Source organism: Phascolarctos cinereus, unplaced genomic scaffold (assembly GCF_003287225.1).
Source record: "Phascolarctos cinereus isolate Bilbo 61053 unplaced genomic scaffold, phaCin_HiC Scaffold_5;HRSCAF=322, whole genome shotgun sequence".
Classification (NCBI taxonomy): domain Eukaryota; kingdom Metazoa; phylum Chordata; class Mammalia; order Diprotodontia; family Phascolarctidae; genus Phascolarctos; species Phascolarctos cinereus.
The window spans coordinates 382,584,615-382,610,615 of NW_027555958.1; the positions used below are offsets into that span (position 1 = coordinate 382,584,615).

Genomic DNA, 26,001 nt, shown 5'->3' on the forward strand with positions numbered 1-26,001 from the left:
TACTGGTGAGATTGTAACAGGGTAGACCTAGTTTGGCCTAGAAGTCAGGGAAGAGACCTATGGGCTTTAAATATTCATAGGGATTCCCTCTGAGTTTATCTCTGCTCATTTGAAAATTGTTTTAACTGCCTGACTGTGTGGCGTAGGGATCTTGACCACTGAGGCTGGGAAGCCCATTACTGGAGTCAGATGAGAACAGAGCTACATTTAGGAAGGGGCAACCAGCGCTTTTCCGCAGAGTGCTGAAATCCATAGGATGCTGACCTATTTCCTTCCCTCAGGGGAGTTCCTACACCTTCCCCCAACCCTCCTAGCTGCAATCTCCAAATATCCTGAGGTCTCCATCATTGGCCCCACTTGACTGAAATGAGGGTGGGATTCATGCTGCTTGCCCTGGGCACAAAAATTGTTAGTTATGACTCTGTGTGAGAGAAAGTATATGAGATGAGAAGTCCTGCCACAGGCTAGCCTTAGGGCCATAGAGGCAACTAGGAACAAGGTGAGACAGGTGAGGGAGCAATGGGTGGTGGGAGGCAGGGAAGGGCCTTCTAGGGTCTCGGCGGCTGAGTTATTCTGCTGTTCATCAGACCCGTGCTGGGGCTCCAGTCCAACTGAGCATGTGTAGAACACACACCGACAGACAGAGCTGCATGTGGAATCCCCCGTGGAGCGGGGATGTTGGAGGGGATAACAGAGCTTGGATTCTGGGCAGGATGTGTAGGTACAGGATGTAGGACTGCAGATTGAGGCTTTTTTGTATCTTCTCTAGAGAGCAGGGGGACTTTTTTTTTTGAGAGGGGGAAAGTGTTTGTGTGTGTGTGAATTTTCTACACATGGGATTTATATAGACAGCTTCTGGGGGAAATAAAATTCCAGAATAATCCCCTAGCTTGACTGTTCACAGGCCTCCGGGAGAGCAGCAGGGTCTGAAGAAAATCTCAAAGTGCTTCTTGGTTTCCCAACAACTACAGTCATTCCTTGATTTTTTTTTAATCATTAAAGAAGAACACTGGCTCAGATATTCTGAAAGTTACATATTTCATTTTTGAAAGACAGCTCTTTTTTTTAGCAGCAGCAGATTTCTCCTCCTAACAATGTTTACTTAGGCTCGTGTGAAAATTCATTTGAATTCCTTGGGCACAAGCCAGCTGAGTCCGGAGGGAGGCAACCCAGTCATGTACATGGCAGAAGGGAACCAAACTAGTCTAGAGTAATAGTAGTGAGCATTTACATAGCACTTGAAGATTTCCAAAGTACTTTATAGATATTATCTCACTTTATCTTCACAACAGTCCTGGGAAGTGGGTCCTGTTATCCCCATTTTTCAGATGAGGAAACTGAGGCCGAGAGAAATTGAGAGGGCCAGGGTCACATGGCTAGTTAGTGTCTGAGGCCATAGTTGAACTCAGGTCTTCCTGATTCCAGGTCCAGCACTCTGTCCTCTGCACCAGCAATCATAATAGCAACAATAATAATGCTTCAATACTTCCAACGGTCTGTGATTTCAGCTGCTCTCAATTCCCTTCTTGCGTCATGGTCAGAAGACTTCTCCAATGGCTGCTGACCTTTTGATGATGAGCCTCACCAGATTCAGCCGGGCTGGTCCCCTACTCAAAGCCTTTCAGCTTGGTTGAACTCTCTGGGCCTTACACTGACATATAAGCTCCCCAGCAGTACAGATTTTTCCACATATTACAATCGTACGTCCAGAACACAGCACACACAGATCATGGCATATAGTGGGTGTTTAATGAATGCTTACCGGTTGACAGTTTATGAAAATTCAGGATCACCTTTGTGCCAGGGAGGGCAGGACTCAGGCAGAGGAATAATGGTGATAAAATAATGAAGAGTCCTATGCCCTTTGGTCCAGGCAGTCTTCCCCTGCCTCAGATGGCTGCTTATACAAAATAACAACTTTCATTTGTATAATATTGTATGTACAGTTTACATAGGTTAGCTAGGTTTCATAGACAAATATTAATGCCTTAAAAATGCTGTCTTTCCTATGTATCCTTGTTTGTTGGGGGGCCTAGCATCAGGCCTCATCCATAGTGGGTATAGAGACAGGAACAGGACCTATGATCTCCTTCTTCAAGGGAGCTCCCAGATAGGGGGTTCTACCAGTGAAGGTGGGCACCTTCTCTGTAATTTCTATGTGATCTTAGACTTTGCCTAGAACTATGTGAGGTTAAGTGATTTGCCTATGGTCATAGAACCAGGATGTGTCAGAGACAGGACTCAAATCTAGGTCTTCCAAACTCCCAGGTCATTTCTCTGCCTTGCTGCCTCACACACGCACACAATAGGTGCCTCTATTCTCTCATTTTTATCAGATAATCTGTAAAATGAATAATCTATGCCCATGTAACCGAGCCTTGACTCTGTTGGCTTCCCCCAGCCCATGTCCCTGTATGCAAAATGCTTTCCACCAAACGGATCCCAAGTTGCCCATGCCTCCACCTCCCCAGGGCCAGCTGGAGTAGGAGCTGTTGAGTCCTCATTCCCTCTCCCTTTCTCTACCTTATCTCCCAATCTCTGGACAGGCTGGGTCATAGAGATTTGGCTGTGCTCTCCCCACCTGCTCTTGATGCAAAAAAATAGCATCCGTTGAAATCTTGGTCTTTGACAAGATTTCTGCAGTTGAAAGTACAATGCTGTGAGGAACCTACCTATCCATCCTGACTGAAGGGAGCTGTATGAGGTCCAGGTCCAGATGCAAATCCTTCTGAAACATCTGGATTTATCTGGATCCATCCTCAAATGAAAAAGCAGGCTCCCTCTGAAGTGCCCATATCACAAGTATCATATGTGCCAAATCGTCCTCATAGTGGACAAAGAATTCAAATTCAATGTAAATAGATCTTGATGAAAGTAAAGGGAGCCAACTCTCCTGCCACTTGGTTCCTATGGATTGCTCACTTCCTGTCCCTCAGCTCTGCCACTTCTCTCTCCTCAACACTTTCCTCTTTGACGTGTAGAAACAGGTTTGAAACGCTCTGGTCCTACTGGTTTAGAGCCCAAATGGAGTTGGTCGTCCTCTGTCTTTGTCTCTCTCTTACCCCTTTGCAAGCCCTGGGTCTTTCCTTCATCTCTCCCTTCCTCCCCGCTATGTTATTTCTCTCTGATTTTCTCCCTTCCCCTCCTTTCTTCTCTCCGCAGACTTTCCTGGCTTCCAGTGGGGGACTGTACTGCCTGGGAGGAGGCTGTGCCAATACTGTAATTCCTGACTGCATGAGCCTGCCCCTGGCCCTGCATGGCAGCTTCTTCCCTGTCCCTCCCCCTCCTGCCCTTCTTGGGCCTTACTGAGTGCAGTGGATGGGGGTGGGTCCTGGAACTCAAGAGGCGGCCTGGCAAGGAAGCACAGCCCCTTGCAGGTGGTGGTGGTGGTGGTGGTGGTGGTGATGGAGTCAGTCATGGTGGCAAAAACGTTCCTGGCCCTTTCTCAGTGAAATTTGGAGATCTCAACACAACCACCCTCACTGGAGAAGCTCTTCCCACCCACTACCTCCCCCAGTTTTTATAGATAGGAAAACTGAGACACAGATAGTTTTGCCTTGGCATATGCAGTGAGGCAGTAGAACCCCTGACTCTCAGGCTGTTATTTTTTTTTTATTTCCACAAGTGCATTCCATAGAGTCAGAGCATTGGAACAGGAGAAGCAGAGAAAAGACATTTCCTCACAGAGGCCATGGAAGTTTGAATACTGACACTGGCTGAGGGATGTGGGTTCACCTTAGAGGTAGGGAAGCAGTCCCCATCAAGCAGAGCTAGATCAGCCTTGCTCCAAGGGGGCTGCTCCAGAGGCCTCGGCTCAGAAGCCAAGGAGAAAGCCTCCTTCCTTAGACTAATTTCTGGGACTGCTGCCCTGGCAGGACCCTGATGAGAGTGCCCGCATATCCAGCGCCTTTTTCCGCCTGTTCCGAGTCATGAGGCTGATAAAGCTATTGAGCCGGGGCGAGGGTGTCCGAACGCTCCTCTGGACCTTCATCAAGTCTTTCCAGGTGAGTATCTCTCAGCTCCACCTAATTTGCTCCTCGGTGCCCTCTGGGGGTCTATAATTAGGGGTGGGTAAGAGACCCCCATCACCTGGTTCCTGAGGAGATGACAGCTCATCAAAGCCAAATGAAAGGCATCAACTTTCTGTCCCCCAAACTGGGGGACCTGTTGACATCAGGAAGTGGGAGACCCATGAGCCCCTTAGAGGGGAGAGGAAGGGAAAGGCATTGTGGCAATATAGCATAGTAGGGGTGCTGGTCTTGGAGTCAAAATGTCCTGGATTCAAGCCCTGACACTGATACATCCTAGCTGGGTAATGATGAGCACCTCACCCAACCTCTCAGTGCCCCTGGGCAACTAAGTCATTCCAGAGGGCTTGCCAGCCTTTATCAGCGGAGCAAGTTTCCACAGTGGGAGTTTAGAACACTGCTGAAACCAAGTCTGGAGCAAAAAGGAGAAAGGGTAGGGGAGCAAGCTTCTCCCCTGGGGGGACCCCCATTCTGGGACACAACACTGCTCTCCTAACTCTTCCGGTATTGTCCCCTAGGCTTTGCCATACGTGGCCCTGCTGATTGTCATGCTTTTTTTCATCTATGCGGTCATCGGAATGCAGGTGAGGAATGGGCTCAGGTAGGAGCCCTGGGAATAAACAGGGGACTGGGGCTCCTACTCTTAGAGTGAGGCCCTAACACTGTCCTGAGAAGAGAAGATGGAGAGGAGCAAAGATTGTTCTGCCAATATTCCAGATCAGGACAGCTAGACCAAGGGAGGGAGTGGGAGTAGAAGCTGGAGACTGGAAAGCCCAGGAGGGTATTGCCAAGGAGGGGCTTGTGCGCTATGCCTCCTGCATACAGAACATGCTCAGGCTCTTGACTCAGGCATCATTCCTTACAGTTTTTTCTTTTTTAAGCAGACCTGTGATTAAATGGTTATGGGGGGGTCCTGAAGAGGAAATACCTTCTATACCAATGCAGATCCACACTTTCTCTGTAATTTATAGCTTTAGAGAGTGGCCTGGGGCACTGACAGGTGATGACTTGCTCAGGGTCACATAGACAGGATGTGGTTTGTTTTGTTTGTTTTGTTCTGCTTTGTTTTGTTTTTTAGCCAGTTGGGGTTAAGTGACTTGCCTAGGGTCACACAGCTAGTAAGTGTCAAGTGTTTGGTCTGAGGCCAGATTAGAACTCAGGGCCTCCTGACTTCAGGGCCAGTGCTCTATCCATTGTGCCACCTAGCTGCCCCAACAGGATGTGTTTGAAGTAGGGTTTGAACCTGGGTCTTCTTGGCTCTAAAGCCAGCTCTCTGTCCACTACGCCATACTGCCCAATGTTATGTAGCATGAGAATGGCCCTCTCCTCATCCTTGCTCCTTCTCTCCCTGCCTCCTCTTCTTCCTCCTCACCAACTCCTACCATTTGAGGTTGGTCTTGCCCAGCCTGAACAAGTAGCGACCTCTGCTGAGGTTCACCCAGCTTCAGTTCCAACAATGACTCTAAAAGGAGGAGGAAGGAGGCCAGAAGCCATCCTTACAAGTTTACCCAGATCCCAAGAGAGAACCAGAAGAAATCCTGAAACATAGATAGATACAAGTTGGAGGCCAGAATATCCTTTAAGGAGACCCTTGAACGCCCAAGAGGTGCAAACCATACACACACACCAGTCCATACCCTGAAACACTCCCAGTTTACATGAAATGCTGCTTCTGAGGTCTCTATTAGGAAAAGCATCATTTTTAAAAAGGCATAACCCTTCAAGAAGCACTTTTGCCTAAACTTTATCACATAAAGAGCCCCTGGTTTCAAACCCCACCTCTGAAACATACTGGCCGTGTAAGGCTGGTCAAGTCACTTAACCTCTCATTACTCTGGAAAGCTCTCAAAGCCTATACACATTGTGCAAATTCCCACTGCATATTTGCATTAGACTAGAACCAATTACCACATTTTGTAAGTTCAAATAGTGCAAATTTTAATGCATAAGACCATATCAGGGATTCTTTCGCACTAATTGGGACCTGGCTATAAACTTCAGAAGTAGTGCCTACCCACATTGCTACGAGTTTCCTTATCTGGTTATTTCTTACACCAGTTACAGGTCCAGCTTCCATCCATCCTGTTCTTTAAAGCCTCATCTTATGACCTGTTAAGAGGAAGATGTCCATCCAGTTTAGAATAATTAAAACAGTTTCTTTGGGGGTTTTGAGTTCTCAGGGCCTGAAAGTATGGAAAGTGGGAAGAATGGAAAAATGGGGAGAAGGTAATGAAAGTGAGGAGCTTGGGTGGTGAGAACAGGAAATAAGGTTAATCGGGAAATCTGTGCATACTGAACCTGGGAACCATAGCCCTCTCTGCCCTACAGATGTTTGGGAAAATTGCCATGGTGGATGGGACCCAAATCAATAGGAATAATAACTTCCAGACGTTCCCACAAGCTGTGCTCCTGCTCTTCAGGTAGGAGTTGTGAGAATTTTAACTAGGATTTTTTTGCCAAAAACAGTAGAATGAGGTTGGGAGGTTCAGGGGGTTCTGGGAAGGGGAGGGGATTGTCTGTACCACACAATACTACGAATTGGCAGAAGACTTTGAGATAGGGCCTGGATAGTGGTTATAAGGAGGTAGTGAGTCTTCTGAGGGAAGAAAACACCCCCCCATCCTGGGGGTCCTGGCATCCTGGGGCAAAGCATCATTTGCCTGGGCTAGTTATACTTTGGGGAGTCTTCCCCTTTACCGTTCCTGACTAATGCATCAAGAGCTACCTCGATAAGGAAAATGCTTCCTTTGCTCCCCAGTCTGCTCCCACTTAAGCACAAGGACTATTCCTCCATGATCCTGCTATATCCCTTGTTCATCTAGCTAACCCAGCCTGGAACTCCTGGGGGCAAAGACTTCACACTTCCATTTATTAAAACCTGCCTTAGTATGACCCCATACAAGCCACTCTCCCACAGCACTCCTAAGTTTTCCCCAAGGTGACTTTAGTCCTGAAAGCTCAGCTTGGTTCGACACTTAGGAGTCTTCACAATTTGAGGTCATATAACCTGGTAGCATCCCCATGAAGAATGAAGATATTGGGAATCGAAGGGCAAAGGGTATATCAAAACATGACAGGAGAGAGACAGTGATAAGTTCCGGTTACACAGTAATGTAAGGGCAAAGTCAGGAATGGGATCATGGCATCCTGGTGTCCTGTAATCCTGGCAAAGCCCATTTTTTCCAGGTTTGGAAAAGCTAACAGAAGCCCATCTCATCCTAGGTGTGCAACAGGAGAGGCGTGGCAGGAAATCTTGCTGGCCTGCAGCTACGGAAAACTCTGTGACCCCAAGTCTGACGCCAATGTTGGGGAGGAGTATACCTGTGGCACAGGCTTTGCCTATTTCTACTTTATCAGCTTCTACATGCTCTGTGCCTTCCTGGTAAGTCATCTTTTTAGGCATCATGGAGACCAGGAATGGGGATGAAAATGAGAACCAGAGGCATGGATTTGCCTTTTGGACTTTTCTTTCTTTTTAAACTTTCTCCTTTTTTGTTATTTTTAATTAAACTTTATTTTTTTAAATTAATAAGCATTTCTTTTCCCTTCCTCCCACTTCCCTCCCCTCCATAAAGAAAATAAAAACAAAACTTGTAACAAATATACATAATCAAGCAAAACGAATTCCTACATTGGCCATGTCCATAAATGGGTGTCTCATTCTGTACCTTGAGTTTACCATCTCTCTGTCAGGCAGTAGCTAGCACGCTTCATCACTGGTCCTCTGGAATCATGGGTGGTCACTGCCTCAAACAGTTCCTAAGCCTGAATTTTTCTATCTCAGTCGCTGCTTAATCCGGGTCCCACCACAAACTCACTAAGAAAAGAAAGACAATCACCTTTCTTTACTCTAACTCATCTCCTCACAGGTCAATTTGGAGCTTCTATTAGATATCTGTTATTTTTTCCTTTATATAAATCAAAATTTTCCTATTTTATATATGTGTGTATATATTTGTGTGTGTACAAAATACATAAAAAATATTTCACACCCATAGGCCTCTACTTCTGCAAGGAAGGGAGGGAGATATGCTTTCTCATGTCTTCTCTAAGTTTGGTTATTCTAATTAAACAGCATTAATTTGCGGGGGAGGGGTTGTTCCTCCCATCTATTTTGCTGTAGTCTATATATTTGCTGTACATACACACACACATGTGTTCTACTGGTTCTGCTTATTTCATTCTATTTCAATTCATAAAAGTCTCCTCACGCTTGCCTGAATTCTTCATCACTTCTTATGGTCCCATAATATTCTATTATCTTCATGCATGGCATTTTGTTTTGCTGTCCCCCAATTTATGGGCATCTACTTCTTTATCACAAAAAGTGCTAACATGAATTTTGGTGTTTATGAGATGATATCCTTTTTAAAAGGTTGGCCTGGGGCAGCTAGGTAGTGCAGTGGATAGAGCTTTCCCCTTGGAATCTGGAGGACCTGAGTTCAAATCCTGCCTCAGGCACTTGACACTTACTAGCTATGTGACCCTGGGCAAGTCACTTAACCCTAATTGCCTCACCAAAAAAAAAAAAAGCTGGCCTGCAGGACATTGTACACAGTAACAGCAATACTGTAAAGAGGATCAACTGTGAAAGACTTGGCTACTCTGATCAATACAATGATCCAAGACAATTCCAAAGGACCTATGATAAAAAACGCTATCCACCTCCAGAGAGAGAACTGATGAACTCTGAGAGCAGAGTAAAACATAGTACTTTTCTTTCTTTATTCTTCTTGGTTTTTTTTCACAACATGGTTAACATAGAAATATGTTTTGCATGTTTTCACACCCATAATGGGTATCACATTATTTGCCTTCTCAGTGGGTGGGGGAGGAATTATAGTGAAAGAGATAATTTGGAACTCAAATTTTTTTTAAAAAAAATTTTTTTTAAGCCAAATATAGGGACAAAATAAACAAAAGATTATTCCAGTGATAACTGCCCTTCATAAATGCCATCTACCCAGCTGCCTCTGTCAGGTTTTCATTCCTTAGGAACAAAAGGGCAGGAAGACGTGGATTCAAATCCTGTCTCTGACACTTACTAGTTACCTGACCATGGGTAAATAAATCACTTAGTCACTCTGACCTTTAGCTTCCTCATCTATAAAATGGACATAAAAATAGCTATAGTAAGTCAGGCATAGTAACACCTGCCTGTAATCCCTGTTACAGGGGAGCCTGGAAGTTCAGAGATGCTATAGAACTAAACTGATTGAGTGTCCACACTGTCTGGCATCGATATAGTAGGCAGCCTAAGGGGAGTGGAGAGGGGAAGATGTAATCTGTTTTGGAAACAGAGTGGGTCAAAGCCCCGAGGCCAGTCAGCAGTGGGATCAGATCCATGAGTGGCCTCTGCCCTTCCAGCCTGGGTGAGAGAGGGAAACAAGAAGAAAGAAAGAGAAAGAAAGAAAGAAAGAAAGAAAGAAAGAAAAAGAAAGAAAGAAAGAAAGAAAGAAAGAAAGAAAGAAAGAAAGAAAGAAAGAAAGAAAGAAAGAAAGAAAGAAGAAAGAGAAGAAGAAAGAAAGAAAGAAAAGAAAGAAAGAAAGAAAGAAAGAAAGAAAGAAAGAAAGAAAGAAAGAAAGAAAGAAAGAAAGAAAGAAAGAAGAGAAAGAAAGAAAGAAAGAAAGAGACAGGGAGAGAGGGAGGGAAGGAGGGAGGGAGGGAGGGAGGAAGAAAGGAAAATTCCTATAGTATCCACCTCACAAAGTTTAATGAGAAAAGATGTGTAAAGTTCTGTGTTGTTATCAATTACTACTTTTACAGGAAATTTAATGTGACTTCATATTTGTGAAGGGTCTTGCTACAAAAAGTCTTTAAATATGATTTCACTCACCTCAAAATCACTGTTTAGAAAAGTAACACCTCTCCCCCATCAAGGGGACTCTGGACCCAGAGAATTTAAGTCATTTGTCCAGTATTGTGAAAGTCCATTGTGAGGAACAAGACAAAAAGCAGTCTTCTCCTGGACGCCCTACCCAGCTTTCTGCCCACAGGGAAGACCAAAAGGAAAATCAGTGTCTCCGTCTTTTTCTCTTCACCCGTGGCGCCTGTCCCAGCTTTCCCTTTTGCCCATCACTTCTTTTGCTTTTTGTTTCATTTGTACGGATACCTTATACTTTACATCATTTCCAAATATCTCACTGCCCAGAGAGCTATCTCTTATAACAAAGACCAAAACTAGAAAGAAAGAAAAAAGCAAACCAGTCGACGAGTCTATCATTCTATGCAGGGAGGAGGGCAAGGGAAGGGAATGAGCATTTATATAATACCTCCTCTGTGCCAGGCCCTGTGCTGAGCACTTCACAAATACTAGCTCATTTGGTGCAGTGTTCCACATGCATAGTCCCCCCTTCTTCTACTTCTTCTGCTAAGAAGTATCCCCATCATTTCTGGCTTTTCATGCTTGGGAACTTTGTGGTTCTGTCCCTTGCAGATCATCAACCTCTTTGTGGCTGTCATTATGGACAACTTTGACTACCTCACTCGAGACTGGTCCATCCTGGGCCCACATCACCTGGATGAGTTTAAGAAGATCTGGGCTGAGTATGACCCTGAAGCTAAGTAAGTACAGCCAGAGCGAGGGAACACCGGTCTCTGACTGTCCCCTAAAACCTCCTTTTTTCGCTCCTAGTTGGGAGTCAGTTATACCATTGGTCTATTTAGACTTATCCTCCTGTTAAATCTCCATTTATCCATGATCACTTGATGTATGCCTAACTCTGAAATGAATTTCTTGCCCTGGAGGGGAAAAAAGGACCAGAGCCTAGGGCAGGAAATGCCTTGACCGCTGGATATGGCAACTTCTGGCTACCTCAGCTAAATCATACCCATCCCGGTGATAGGTGGCAATGTGCCCACTGAGTCCTCTAAGGAATGGCAGCTCAGCCTCCCTCGCATCAAATCTGGACTTTAGAGAATGGTTTCTGAATCCCGCAGCAGGACGTTCCCACATTTCCTGGCCTTCTTCCCATCTCCAGATCCCTGAGGGGAGAGAGATGTGAGAGAGAGGGAGAGAGAGAGAGAGAGAGAGAGAGAGAGAGAGAGAGAGAGAGAGAGAGAGAAAGAGGAAGGAAGGAAGGAAGGAAGGAAGGAAGGAAGGGAAGGAAGGAAGGAAGGAAGGAAGGAAGGAAGGAAGGAAGAAGGAAGGAAGGAAGAAAGGAAGGAAGAAAGGAAGAGAGAAAGGAAGAGAGAAAAAAAAAGAAGGAAGGAAGGAAGAAGGAAGGAAGAAGAAGGAAGGAAGGAGGAAGGAAGGAAGATTCTTATAGTATCCACCTCACAAAGTTTAATGAGAAAATATGTGTAAAGTTCTGTGTTGTTATCAATTACTACTTTTACAGGAGATGTAATGTGACTTTGTATTTGTGCTCTTATCTTCTAGGGGTAGAATTAAGCATCTAGATGTTGTGACCCTGTTGAGACGGATCCAACCCCCTCTGGGTTTTGGGAAGTTCTGCCCTCACCGGGTGGCATGTAAGGTAACCAGTGTAATTTGTGCTTTGCCAGGGAGGTCCTACTTTGGAGGCTGGGGAGTTGTGGAGATCTTCAGGTGGGAAACATGTGTGCTAACTCTGACCAGGTATTTCCCTGGCCTTTGGGTACCTATATGGAGACTTAAAGGTTCTTCTCTCAACTTTGCACTCTCCTTGCAGTGTGCTCTCACAGTATGCTGTAGTAGAAAGTGGGCTGGACTGGTAACAGGAGACCTAGGTTATAGTCCTAGAAGAGAGAGTGTAGCATAACAAATAGAGTGCTGAGCTTGGAGTCAGGAGGTCCTGGGTTTAGGACCCACCTCAGACACTTCCTAACTCTGTGATCCTATCTCCTTTCATCTCAGTTTACTTCTCTGTATTGTACTAGATGGCCTCTGAGGTCCATTCTGGCTCTTAATCTAAGATCCCTTTTGTCTAAATCAGCCACTAACTCTCTGTGTGACATTGAGAAAGCCACTTCAACTCTCCAGGTCTCAGTATCAAAACTGGATCAAATAGTGGGAAAGAAGCCTTCTAACTCTAACATTCTATAATTCTCTATTTTCCCTTAAATCCATCTATCAGTCCACAAAACATTTCCTGACCATCCTACACCACACACATTGTCCCCATCCACTTGTAGAGCTGATGAAGATGGTGCTCACCATCCAAACTTGACTCCCAATCCAGTCAGTTCCTGCAGTCCCACAGGCCTTTCCCTTTCTTTGCGCAGCGACTAGTAAACATGAACATGCCCCTGAACAGTGATGGCACTGTCACCTTCAACGCTACTCTCTTCGCTCTGGTTCGAACAGCCCTCAAGATCAAGACAGAAGGTGAGAACCCCACCCCCTTTGTGGTTTCCTCTTTCTCCTCCTAGGAGAGAGATTTTTAGCCCATGTGCCCCCAATTCTCCAACCTTCTGGCTGAAAAGAGGGCCATTCTTTACCCTTAAGGTTCCATTGGTTTGCATCATGAGAAAGTAAGTAGTAGAGAATGGGGGAAATTCTCAAAACCATATGGCCCTCTGCCCTATAGGACTCAAAGGGAGTTAGACCATCTCTGGACACAGAACAATAATGCCTAAGGATCCACTCCCATAAATACATACATACATACACACACACACACACACATAAACATATATATATTTTTTAATTGACTCTTCGGGATGTTCTAGAAAGTGCCATGGGTAGCAACTATTTTGGCTCAATTCAAAAAAAGACTAGAGGGAGGGAACAGAGAGGGTGCATAGGAGAACAGCTAGAAGGTGGATTAGAAACCAGATATCTCCTAAGCTTTATGAAATACAGGAATGAGTTGTCCCCTTAGTTCCACATGCTCTTCCCTACTCCTCTCCGCAAAAGGGTCAGTGACATTCATCAATCAATCAGTCAGTCAACAAGCCTTTATGATATGCCAGCTATGTGCCAGGCACTGTGCTGAGTACACTGAGTCACTCTCTACCTCTGAGCCTTAGAATCCAGCTGTCAGCATAGATATCCCTCTCTTTGGGCAAATGTTCCCTTCTCAAACCAAAGCTGCCCCAAAGGATTAGCAAAGGTTTACAGAGAAAGGATATTATGGAATTATATTACATTATGTTTACAGAGAAAGGATAAAATTACCAACCACTCACAAAATTATGTGAAGATTTAGTATAGAACAGTTAAATAACCCAGAATTAGAAACTAGGAAATTCTTTCTGGGTTTTGTTCTGGGCTTTCTTTTCTCTTTTTACCCTTTTCAGTTATCTCATCGACACCCATCAGTTCAAATATCACCTCTGTGAATATCATTCCTAGATCTAAATACAGTCTGATTAGATCTACAGATCTAAATTCAGTCCTAGTCTGCAGCCCTACATTACCATCTATCTATTGGACATCTCCATTTGGATGTCCCATCTTGAATTCAACATGTGCAAAACAACTCATTTTTTTCCCTTCCCCATCATCTGTTAAACTCATCCCTCCTGCAAACTTCCCTATTTCCGTTGAAGCTAATATCATCCTTTCAAGCACTCCCTGGTTTGGAAGATTGATATTCTCTTGGACTCCCCCTATTTTCCTCACTTCCATATTGGCAGTGGCTACAGTGCCAGGCCTGGAGTCAGGAAGACTCATCTTCCTGAATTCAAATCCAGCCTCAGACACTTACTAGCTGTGTGACCATGAGCAAGTCACTTCACCTTGTTTGCCTCAGTTTCCTCATCCGTAAAATGAGCTAGATAAGGAAATGGCAAACCACTTCAGTATCTTTGCCAAGAAAACCCCAAAGGGGGTCATGAAGAGTCAGACATGACTGAAACAACTAGACAATAACATGTTCTATGAGTTGCCAAGTCTTGTCAATTCTACTCCCACATGTCTCACACACATTCCCTTTTATCCACTTGCATGACTACCTCCATAGTTCTGGCCCTCGTCACCTCTTACCTGCTCCATTGTAGGAGGCTCCCACCTTTGTCTCTCCTCTCTCCAATCCATCTTCCACAAAGTACTAAGACAACTGTGACATTGCCCTCTTCAAGAAGCTTCACCGGTTTCCTAATGCCTTCAGGATAAAATCCAAACCACAGCTTGGCATTTTAAGACTTTCCAACTTGACCTCAGTCATCTTTTCCAAGGTTATTTTACATTATTTCCCATCACTTGCTCTGGGTTCCAGCCAACCTGACTGACTTCCAATTCCCATCATTCCCTCCCCTTGTCTCTGGATCTCTACACAGTCTGTCCCCAGTGCTTGGAATGACCTCCGTCCTCACCTTTGCCCCCTGGAATCCCTGGTTTCCTTTAAGGTTTAATGTATGTGCCACCTCCCATGAGAAACCTTTCCTGATTTCTCTACTTATTAGTACTTCCTTCTTAAATAATTACATCTATAATTGTATATAATACATAATATATTTATATATGTATGTGTGTATATACTTATACATACACACTACACATATATATGTAATACACACTAAGACACCCTGTGTTATATATAATATCTATTATAGTATATAATTATATAATATCTATTGCATCATGTAATATAAAATTGTATATTGTATTACTATACTATATAATATACAAAATATATTAGCATATTATATAATATATTGTATGTTATACTATATTGTGCTGTATAATTGTATAATATAATAGATATTATATATAACATATATAATACAGGGTGGCCCAAAAGTCTTAGTGCAGTTTTATTAGTAAATTAAAACTGCACTAACGCTTTTAGAATATCCTGTACATGCATGTGTGTATATATACTGATCAGTGTATGTCAAAGGTTCTTAACCTGGGGCCTGTGAACTTGTTCTCCTAATATTTTGATAACCACATTTCAATAAAATTAGTTTCCTTTGTTCCTGGGCTTTATTTTTATGTGATTATGTGATTAAAAACATTATTCTGAGAAGGGACCCATGGGTTTCAACAGACTGCCAAAGGGGCCCATGACATTTACAAAAACAGTTTAGCCCCCTTGGCCATGCAGTCCCACAAACCCCCTGAGACATCAGTAAGTCTCTGTACCACTTTGACATAGTCAAAGTAGCTCTTCAGTACACAGTCTTGCCCCTCCCCTGCCCCTAGCACCTATGGCTGCTTCTTCTACAAAACAGCCATCACCAATTCTCCCTAAAGTTAATCGAGAGAAAAAAAAAGGATTTCTTTACAGGGGAGCAAGAGATATATTATAGAATTGCAAAGGGCAAACATTAGGGGAATAAGAGATGAACAAGGAGGTAGATGTTGGAGAACTTTGAAATGTGGGAATGTTCTGTACCTAGGGGCCAGACAGCCAAGAAGATGACAGAATGAAACCAGAGCAAGGTTAGCTTTGGGCCCTGATCTCCAGGGTAGGAGACAGTGATCCAAAAAGTGGGCTTCAGACTCACTAGAAAGGCAATGATTTAAGAAAAATGTCCTGTACTGGCTCTAGAGTTTCTAGAGAGGGCTAGGAGGCCATTTTGTCCCAAGGGATTCGCATAGTATGAATGGTGTCAGAAAAAGCCATTCCTGCCTCTCACTTGCCACCAGGTAACTTTGAACAGGCCAATGAGGAGCTAAGAGCCATCATCAAGAAGATTTGGAAGAGAACTAGTATGAAGCTCCTAGACCAAGTCATTCCCCCCATTGGAGGTATGTTTGGCTTTAGGGAGCCAAGAACCAGTGGGTTTTTTTTAAACTTTTATCTTTAACAAATGCCATTAATATGCATATTTCCATATGTATATATGTATAAGTAAATATTGCTTGCTTTGTTTTTTTTTTTTAGGCAATTGGGGTTAAGTGACTTGTACAGGGTCACAGAGCTAGTAAGGCTTTGCTTCTTAAGTATAATAAATTCAACCTCTAGTTTTCAAAGCTGTACTGCTCCTCTGTGCATTTTTCTGACTTTCCTTCCATTCCTTTCTCTGAACTTTTTTTTAAAAAAAAGATGCCTCAATTATTCTTTTTTGTCTTTTTTGGGGGGGGGGCAGCTATACTGTCTCTATTTTAAGGGAATGATGGCTTAAGAGATATTCCCTTTAAGGGAACAATAGGTAATTCAGTAGTGTAAAATACAGAAAAGATACTCCATTCCTCCATACTTTCTCCCATAACAAATATGTATAGTTTCCCCCAAAAAAAATTCACACATTGACTAAGTCCAAAAATGTATGCTTCATTCTGAATCTTGATTCCATCACCTCTCTGTCAAGAAGCGGGTAGCATGTTTCATCTGTAGTCCTTTGGAATCATAGTTGAGACCAAGGTTATTAAAGGAGAGGAAGAAATGGTGATTTCCAAGAAAGCCAGCCCTTTGTCATAGCTTAATGAGAGAGGAATGCTTTGCTATCAGATGTTCAGAATGCCATTGCATTCATGGAAGTCTGTCAGAATTGACCATGAGCCTCAGGATAGAGTATTCCCATTGGCCCAAATAACCACAGGAAATGAAGTTTTGCAATGTCTAATCCCACTTCTTTCTTGACCTCTTCTACCCCATCAGCCCCACATTGGGCCCAGGAAGCTAACTGCAATTGGGGCTCATGGCTCTATTGGTTACCTCTCTAGATGATGAAGTGACAGTAGGAAAATTCTATGCCACCTTCCTCATCCAAGAGCATTTCCGGAAGTTCATGAAGCGCCAGGAGGAGTATTATGGATATCGACCCAAAAAAGACACTGTGCAGATCCAGGTGAACGGTACAAGGGGCCCAGAGATGTCCACACATGCACACATCCACCATTTTTCCCAGGAGGCATCATCTTCCTCCTACAATCTAGAGTGGAGATGCCACTTTTCCCATATCATAGGTTCCTAGTGTTAAAGCTGTAAGAACCTTAGAGGTCATCCATTCTAATTCCCTCATTTTATAGATGAGGAAGCAGGCACAGAGTAACTTGCCTAAGGTCATACAGGTAAGTATTCTTGCAGCATCACTGATGGAGGGAGGAAACCAGGAGAGGTGCATATGTCATTTCAGAATGGTCAAAGGTTAAAAGAAAGTTCATCACCCAGGAGATGGGCCAGCTATTCCCTGCCTTAGTATAGGGAGAAAGGCAATAGGTATAAATTGAAGCTAGAGAATGTAGCATTAGACCATAACTGCTTTATCACAACTCAGCTCCAGGCAACCCAGGAGGGATGAGGTGCATCCCCTGGAGTGATTAGCATGATGGCCTGCCTAGATAAGATGAACTAGATATCATCCCTGGAAGCTCCAGGATTGTATGCTCAGGGACCTTGGTGAGCCAAAAGTAAAGTGAGTGACGATAGCAAAATGAAAAAAGACAATGGTGGACTTTAGGGAGACTCTGCCTCCCAACGTTGGAAGTCCTGGTCAGATGAAGGAACCACCACTGGGGCTAGGAGCCCTCAATCTCTGCTCCTCAGATGCGTTAGTCATTGCATTTCTTTTCCTGCATAAGGCTGGGCTTCGGAGCATTGAAGAAGAAGCGGCTCCTGAGATCCATCGCGCCATCTCTGGAGATCTGACAGCTGAGGAGGAGCTGGAGAGGGCCATGGTGGAGGCGGCCATGGAGGAGGGGATCTACCGAGTAAGTGAGATGGCTGGGGAGTGAAGGAGCAGCATTGCCCCACGGAAACAAAGAGGGGGACAGTGGCAGATTAGGCCTGTCAGATAGATCCTATGCCGAGATAAGCAGCAGCCTGGGAGCTGACTGTCCCCCCATCTCACCATCCTCACCTTTTGTGGCTACTTGGCTTCCAGTCCTTGCTTCCAAACAAGCAACCTTATTTCTAATCCTCCAGCCATCCTGTGCCACACCTCCTCGCCTCCTCTTCTTTTCTGTCCAGTCGTGTCACTCTCCTCCAGCCTCCATTCACTCCAGCATCAACTCCAGCCCTTATATCTGTTGTTCTGTCCATCTGTTGTTTATGTCCCTGTCTTCATGTCTCCTTATTCTGTGATCATTAATTATCATCAATTATTAATGTAGCAATTTCCCCTTCAGACTAGAAACTTCCTGAGGGCAGAGACTGCATCTCCCCTTTCCCCACTATCATTTCCAGCTTCCAGGATGGCAGTCTGCCTGGTCATCCTAGGGGAAGAAATAGCTCTTTAAGGGGGCCTTTAGGAGCAGTAGTGGTAGTGGAGGTGGCAAACCTCCAGAATATCTCACCGCCCAGGTCGTTCTCTTTTGAACCTATTAGATGGCAGAAGGTGGTCATTCCTTTTCCAAGGGGTCTCTGCCTACATTACCTTCCCTCTTCTAACCTTGTCTGACTTAGAGTCACTCCCAGCCAATGTTTCCTGGACATTGTTCTCAGCCTTGTTGCTCTTTTCCTTTGGCTCCAGAGGACAGGAGGCCTTTTTGGCCAGGTGGACACCTTCCTAGAGAGGACCGACTCGTTGCCCCCCAATGTTGCCAGCCAGAGGCCCCTGCAGTTCACAGAGATGGAGATGGAGGATATGGACTCCCCTGTCTTCCTAGATGACTTCCCCCCAGAACCACCTGCCAACCCTCTGGCCAGGACTCATGCCAACACAAATGCCAGCAATGCCAATACCAACAATGCCAATACCTGTGTGTTCTCCAGGTGGCGACTGGAAACTGTCAGCCCTAGGCTTGGGGGTGGTAGTCTGGGGGAGGGGAAGACAGCAAGAATAAGCATCATCCTGCCTTGGGAGGGGAAGGGAAAGAGCATTCACTTCATTTTTCCCATGAAGGAGGGAAGCAAAGTGGTTCAGCGGAAAAGGAAGTTTTATTTGGAGTCAGAAGACCTGGGTTCAAATTCTGGTTCTATCGTTTACTACTACTGTGACCTTGGAAAAGTCACCTAACCGCTTTAGGCCTTGGCATACTCATCTGTAAAATGAAGATATTAGACCAAATGCCTTCGGATGTCTCTTCCAATTCATTGTGACACAGAGTAGCTAACGTAGACTGCAGAGACCCTTTAGACCAGGAGGGGGCCTCCCCACTTCAGAAGTGTTGCTGTCATTTAAACCCAAATGATTTGCTCGTTCCTCGAGCTTGCAGACAGATGGTGGTATCTCCAGGGGGTGGGGAAGTGAATTGATGAGTTTATTGAGCAATTTATTGAAAATATTATTGGTTAAAAAGCAGAACCCTGCAATAACCCAGGCGCAGGGGAGGGGAGGGAAAGGAGGTGGAAAGAAGGTTTGCATCCAGGTCACTAAATACTTCAGAAACCTACAAGGAAGGAAGGAAGCAAGCATTTATTTAATGCCTACTATGTGCCAGGCACTGTGCTAAGTGCCTTACAAATATTATATCATGGAAGGTACATTCTGTTATTATCCCCATTTTATAGTTGAAAAAAACTGAGACAGACAGGGTTAAGTGATTTACCCAGGGTCACACAGCTAGTAAGTGTCTAAGGCAAGATTTGGACTCACATCTTCCGATATAAGATACAACAGTGCAAGATTTTGAGACAAAGGACCTGAGTTCAAATCCCGACTTTGTCACTTGTGTGACCTTGGGCAAATGACTTAACCTCTGTTTTACCTTAGTTTCCACAAATACAAAAAAGATTTGGACTAGATCAAAGGTGTCAAAAAGCTGCCCAAAGCATGTTCCACACCTCCTAGTACAGCTTAAACCAGATTAAAATGTAATTGGGAAACATTTAACAAAATAAATAAAAATACAATAAAACGTAGATAATGTTAATATATGGTTTTCTAAGTCAACAGATCCAGGATTGGTACCACAGAAGCAAGTAGGGAGCTCAATGTATCAGTCACCTCCCATATGTAGGAATCACTCTCCTAGTTCTATTCAGGGACATCAGTTCAATTTTAAGGCATTTATTGAGTACCTATTATATACTTGGTAGAAAGAAAAATGATATTCCAGAAAGTGGGGAAATAATGGGAGCAAAGAAGGAGACAGGGGTGAGCATGGAGCTAGTGGGTGACAGGGAGAAAGCTGACCAGTCTATAGGAGAGGGTAAATGCTGTTGGGTGCTGAGACAGGTGGCCCCTTGGCCACAGTGTAGGCATCATGGTCTCACACTGCAGCCAAATCCATGAGACAAGTCAAGAGCCATCAGAAAAATTAATGATGGGAAGAATAGAGTCTTGAGATGGTGGGGATGGTCACAATGAGGAATAGAGGGACTGATGGTCTATTTGCTACTTCTGTTTCAGTATCCACACGAGAATGAGCTTCCAGCATCACCTTCTCCAAAGAAGGACAGCCTTCACCACCTTCACTCTGCACCAGGTCAGTCCTCTTTTCTTTGGCCCAATAGGAAACCCAACCTTGTCTGGGATCAACCCCATTCCCAGCCTCCCACATCCCTTCTGGTGGGTACTTTCCTCTGAAGAAATACATCAGTACCCACTCCAAATCTGCCCCTTCTTGCCTGAGGGAGTCTCAGATTTCTTAGACTTCGTGGGGTAGGCAAGATGAGGGGGTTGCCTTAGAGCCTGTTGCCATGGGAACCTTGTGAGTATGGTAGATATATCCTCAGCCAGTCCATGTGAGCAGAGTGGGAGGCTGCCTACTAAATAGTGTGAAGTGAGGGAAGTTTTATAAAGAAGCACTGCTGAGAAATATTTCTGCTATCTTCCCTTAAGAAAAAAACCACCAGCATTAGAGAAAATTCATGTGGTTAAGCTATCTGTCTCCAGAAAGCTCTAATTAAAAATTCAACTCCTTAACCCAGCCATGGAGGTCTATAGCTGGAATTAGTTTGTAAGATTAGCTAGCTCTCACCTAGCTGGGTTCAGAGGGAGATGAATGTGCAAGTAGGCCAAGTGCATATTATGAGGGGCACCATTGAGATGGTCTGAATAAGAGATCACATCACGGGGCTGGGGGACACGAAGACTCTGTGGGTCGAGGTGACCCAAGGGAATGCTGAGGCATGAGAGTAGAAGGTAAGGCCTTCTCCCAAGAAGGGATTTATTGAAGAACAGGCTGCCTTGGACTGGTCCACATCCCTGATGTCTCCCCTTCCTAAACTTCTAAAGGTGGAAGGCCAGGGAAATTGGAGATGCCTGATTTTTAATGAGGCCTAAGCATGTCCTTTTCAGTGGAATGCCTTTGCCTGCTCTTGGCTTCCTACAGACTGGCAGAGGTTACCAGAGTGCCAAGGACCCTACCAGGCCCCAGTGGGGCTGTTAACTTGGCTTCATATCAGTGGTCAATCCAACCCCCTTTCTCCCCAGCAGAACATCATGGTGCTGTTTATCCAGAGAAACAGAAGGTCAGAATGACCAGGAGGCAAGCAGCCAGCCTGTTGGCATCCTCGGGGGTCCAAGCTCCCACCTCCTCTCATCAGGTAATAAAGGGGAAAGCCATATAGAGACACACAGTCACCTTCCTGAAACTGAGCCATGGGACAATATGTATGTTGGTTAAGAGTAGGGAAAAGGGAGACACTGGCATAGTAGACATTAGTCCTTCATCAGGAATGGACTAGAAATCCTGAATCTTTCTTTCCTGTGGTGGGTGACTAAGGTTCCCTCCGGTGAGTTGATCCCCAAAGACGTCTAGTGCCCTTCCTGAGACCTATTCCCCTGTTCACTTGGGCTCAGCCTCACAGGAAGGAGAGTAGCATTTCCAGGGAGATGGAGAGCCCCCTGCCAGAGCCCCAGTGTGCAGCGACTACCAGTAGCAGGAAGAGAATGGACCCAGAAGTTCCTGCATCTTCTACACCAGCTACTGCCCGGCTGATCCGGAAGGTGAGTTCAGAAGCATCCAGAATTAAGGGCATGAGGAAGGAAGAGGGATTTCAGCTTGGGGAGGGGCAGATGGCATGAGAAGGGGAGACAATATGACCTACCTAGTGACTAGAGGTCTAGCAAGACCTGGGTTCAAATCCAGCCTCTGACACTAGCTGAGCAGCCCAAGGCAAATCATTTAACCCTTAGGGCTCCCAGACAATTCTCCAAAACCATAAATTGCAGAACAGATGCCGATTTTCGTTGGCAGAGGAAGTTCCATACACTATTTAAACAGCACATCTAAACCCCTGTGCTGTCATGGTACAGTGGATAGAGCATGCTCTCAAGTCAGAGCATGTAGGTTCAAATCAAGCCTCTGAGGTTTAGTAATAATAACAGTGCCTAAAAGTTTACGAAGCACTTTACAAATATTATCTCATTTGATCTCCACAACAATTCTGGGAAGTAGATGCTATTATTATCCCCATTTTACAGGTGAGGAAACAGGCAGACTGAGGTTAAATGACTTGCCCAGGGTCTGAAGCTGGATTTTAACTCAGGTCTTCGTAATTTCAAGTCCTGTGTTCCATTCACTGTGCTGCTTAGCTACCTGTATGATTTTGAGCAAATCACCTAACCTCTGTGGTCCCCAGTCCCCTCATTTATAAAATGAGGGGATTGGACTAGTTGACCTCTAGGGTCCCTGCAAGTTCTATATTTATTATCTCTCCACACACACCCCCAATCTGTCTACCTCAGTTTCCTCACCTATAAAATGAATATAATAATATGAGCATCTAGCTCACAGGGTTTTTGTGAAGATAAAATAAGATAATATTTTTAGTATGCTCTGCAAACCTTCAAGTGAGGTAGTTATTATTATTGTTGTTGTTATTATTATTATTATTAAACCTCAGAGGCTTGATCTGAACCGACATGCTCTGACTTGAGAACCAATGCCCTACATGACAACACAGGGGTTTAGACCCATCATTTAAATGAGAATGGGATGGATCCTTAAGGGCTGGAACAGGTGAAAGCAGGGCAGCCCCAGGGTCATATGGATAAGGAGTGTCTATTCTGAGAAAGGCAGACCCCACCAAGGGACAAGAAGTCATCCGTGCCCTTGCTTTCTCTCGTCCCTGGACAGGCTCTGGTTCAGGGTGGCCTGGACTCCCTGGCTGGCGACACTGTCTTCGTGGTGGCGACCGGACAGGCATTAGCTGATGCCTGCCAGATGGAACCAGAGGAAGTCGAGGAGGAGGCAAACAAGCTACTGAAAGAAGACAGGAACAGTACCCCTTCATCGCTGCAGCCTCAAGCAGTAGGGCCTATCCCAGGCAGCTACGATGGGCCTTGGGGCTCCCAAGAGGCCCTCATCTCCACCCCGCTGTGAATCTCCTCACTGCGTTAGCCCCTTAGAACGGCCATCACAGAATGGCCCTAGTGTGGCAGAGGGTTAAGCCTGGGAACAGAGCATCTTCCCACCAGGATAGCTATCTAATTAGCTGACTGACAGGTGGTCACAAAACATTGTGAAAAATCAGAAGGATGCAGCTCCTGACTGGCTCCCTTCCCCCTCTGGAGTCTGAATGAAGGGAGCCTCCCCAGATCATTCACAGAGACCCGGGCAGACTCCTGTCTGTATGTGACTGGCACAAGGTCATTACTCCTGGCAGGGCATTAAAGACCCCCAAGTGTGACACCAGCACGAAGCATGTGCCTGTCTCCTTTCTTGGACCCCAGTCCTTTCACTCCCTGACCTGGAACAACCCTGAGATCCCCACCTCCCCTTCAGACCCAGAAGCCCATTGGTTTGACATCAGGAGAATCTGTCACCATCTGGAGGTAGAGGTAGTCTGATTTTAATAGAAATCCAAGGCAATATCGCCATATTCAGCTTGTTTCAAAACCTAGGGATTTTTCCTGTTGTAAGGTCCCTGAAAAAATCCTAAAAATGGGACCAGTGCGGGGAAAGAGAAATTTGAGCTAGAAGAAATGCGGGGGGGGGGGGGGGGGGGCGACAAATCTTCCCTGATTATAGAAACAGAAATGGAGATGAGGGAGAGGCAGACTGTAGGGTGGGATTAGGCCCAGCTCCCCAGCAGGCCTGTCTGACACAGCAAGCTTAAAGGAGCTTCCAGGAAGCCTCCGTCTGTCACCTGAGTAGCTGAACTAAGGACAGTGTCTGCCTCAGACACCCTGGCATCTCTGGGTCAGCCCCTCTGCCAACTGCAGGAGCCCTGACTCCTGGGGTCGGAAATCCATTTAAGGGTTTAGCTGGAGAAAAGGAGGGGTGTGTGTGTGTGTGTGTGTGTGTGTGTGTGTGTGTGTGTGTGGGTGTGTGTGTGTGTGTGGGTGTGTGTGTGGGTGTGGGTGTGTGTGGGTGGTGTGGGTGGGGGGGGTGTGGGGGGGGGGTGGGTGTGTGGGTGTGTACGAGCTGAGGGTTAGGGGCATCAACATTCTCCCCTGTGCCAAGCCCAAGTTTCTGTCAGCTGGTAGAGCTGATCAAGGAGCTGCCTGGCAATCCACCCTGTGAGTCTTGCATGCAAAGTGACTGAGCTGTTGACTCCAATTCAATGGTGTCCTTGCAGAATGATTTACATATTATCCTCCAAGTGAGAAGGGCCCCTAAATTCACCCAAAAAGAGGAATGCCACGAGCAGGGGCAGAGAAATAGCTGGGTCCCCCTATCCAGTTTCCTCTACCTTCAATATTAACAATGAGAATGCTACACCCATGTGGGATTTCTGTCTCCTGATCTACCTCACTTTATTTGTGTATACACCCAGGTGGCAGTGGTGTATTTGAGGAGAGGCATGGGTTTATGCAACTTACTATCTCCGTGACCTTAGACAAGCCCAGTTATCTTTGGGCCTCATTTTTCTCCCCTATAAAATGAAAGGATTGGAAAAGAAAAGCAGCTCTAAATCCTATAATCCTAAATTCTGGCTCTACTACTAACTAGCCATGTGACCTTAAGCAAGTCACTTAAGTGCTGATAGCCTTGTGTGGGACAAGTGAAAGTTTCTCATATGAAGTGGAGCTATGCCCCAAAAATTTAGTTAAGGCTTTAGCCTGAAGAGGAAGAAGCCTCAGAGTCCCAAAGTCCTGGGTTCAAGTCCTATCTCTGACACACTAGCTGAGTGACCTCTAATGTCACTTAACTTCAGCAGCACTAAATGCAGAAGAGTTGGGTGGTTACCTCATTGCCTTATTCTGGTGAAATCCTAGGTCAGCTACAAGCTTCCCTCCTAAACAACAACAAAAAAAAGACATTGCATGTATTATCTCATTTAAACTTAGCAACAAACTGGTAAGATAGGAGCTATAAATCAAGAAGCTTTTACTACGTGCTTACTGCGTTCCAGACATCATAGTAGTAGATGCTGGGGATAAAAAAGATAAAAATGAAACAGCTCCTACCCTCAAGGAACTTATAGTCTATCAGAGGAGACACCTTATACACAATAAAAATGGGGCTTCCTTGATTATCCTACCCACTTAACGTTTGTTAATTGGAATCCTTCTTGACTAGTGTGAACAGGGCCTGTACACCTCCCTAAATTAATTAAAGCCATTACTGTGTGTGAGACTTGGTTACTCCCTGAGTAATTTGCATAAAATGGAGAGTTATCTCTGATGCAGAGAAAAATTGTGAGGGAAGGAGAGATCAGAGCGCTCAGTCAAGAACCAGCAGCCCCTTTAATAACCAGCAAAAGGAGAAAAAGAACTTTAGGACTGAGTTTTGGCAAAGAAAAGAGATATCAACAAGGACCATCTCTATAGGCATTTCAGAGAAGATCCAGGCTGATGCCACCTGTATACCCACCTATTTAAGAATTGAGGGAAGTCCTGAGAAAAGATTAACTCTTTCCCCATCTTTCCCTCCAGATATCTATCTATCCACAAACACTAGTAACATGAATTTTGCTTCAACTACCACGAGGCCAAGAGTTAACTAGAGATAGACATAAATGTAAATTTAGGCAGAGAATACAACCTCTGCCTAAATGTTAGGTATTTTCCTAACCGAGGGCTCAGAGTGATTGAGATCTAACCCATAAATTTTCATCTAAAATAATCTCCTTAAAGCCAAAGAAGAAGGTAAGTCTGTGGACCTTAGGGGCCCATTCTATTGCCTCCTGGACTTAAAGTGAAATAATTATTTTAACAGGGAAAGTTACATAAGTATAGAGAATGGATACGTTCAGAATAAATATAAAATAAGAAGAAATGACATAAGCCATTAGAAGGATCAGGAAAGAATCTATGTAGGACGTTGACTTGTACATGTTGTTGTTCAGTCATTTCTGATTTTTCATAACCCTATTTGGAGTTT

The 26,001-nt window shown here is 44.9% G+C and overlaps 1 protein-coding gene across 1 annotated transcript in view; it reads left to right on the forward strand.

The window, feature by feature from the left end:
* The window catches only part of CACNA1S (calcium voltage-gated channel subunit alpha1 S), a 100,747-nt gene extending 77,381 nt beyond the window's left edge, over positions 1-23,366 (forward strand). Inside the window, exons 29-44 of the mRNA XM_021003015.2 lie at positions 3,163-3,219; positions 3,876-4,004; positions 4,547-4,612; positions 6,357-6,448; positions 7,251-7,410; positions 10,465-10,592; positions 11,410-11,506; positions 12,234-12,336; positions 15,547-15,648; positions 16,567-16,691; positions 17,425-17,553; positions 18,315-18,572; positions 20,136-20,211; positions 21,162-21,274; positions 21,531-21,677; positions 22,810-23,366. Of these exons, the coding sequence (XP_020858674.1) occupies positions 3,163-3,219; positions 3,876-4,004; positions 4,547-4,612; positions 6,357-6,448; positions 7,251-7,410; positions 10,465-10,592; positions 11,410-11,506; positions 12,234-12,336; positions 15,547-15,648; positions 16,567-16,691; positions 17,425-17,553; positions 18,315-18,572; positions 20,136-20,211; positions 21,162-21,274; positions 21,531-21,677; positions 22,810-23,055 (2,028 nt within the window). The 3' untranslated portion in view covers positions 23,056-23,366. The remainder of the gene's footprint in view (positions 1-3,162; positions 3,220-3,875; positions 4,005-4,546; positions 4,613-6,356; positions 6,449-7,250; positions 7,411-10,464; positions 10,593-11,409; positions 11,507-12,233; positions 12,337-15,546; positions 15,649-16,566; positions 16,692-17,424; positions 17,554-18,314; positions 18,573-20,135; positions 20,212-21,161; positions 21,275-21,530; positions 21,678-22,809) is intronic.
* Positions 23,367-26,001: the final 2,635 nt, after the last annotated feature.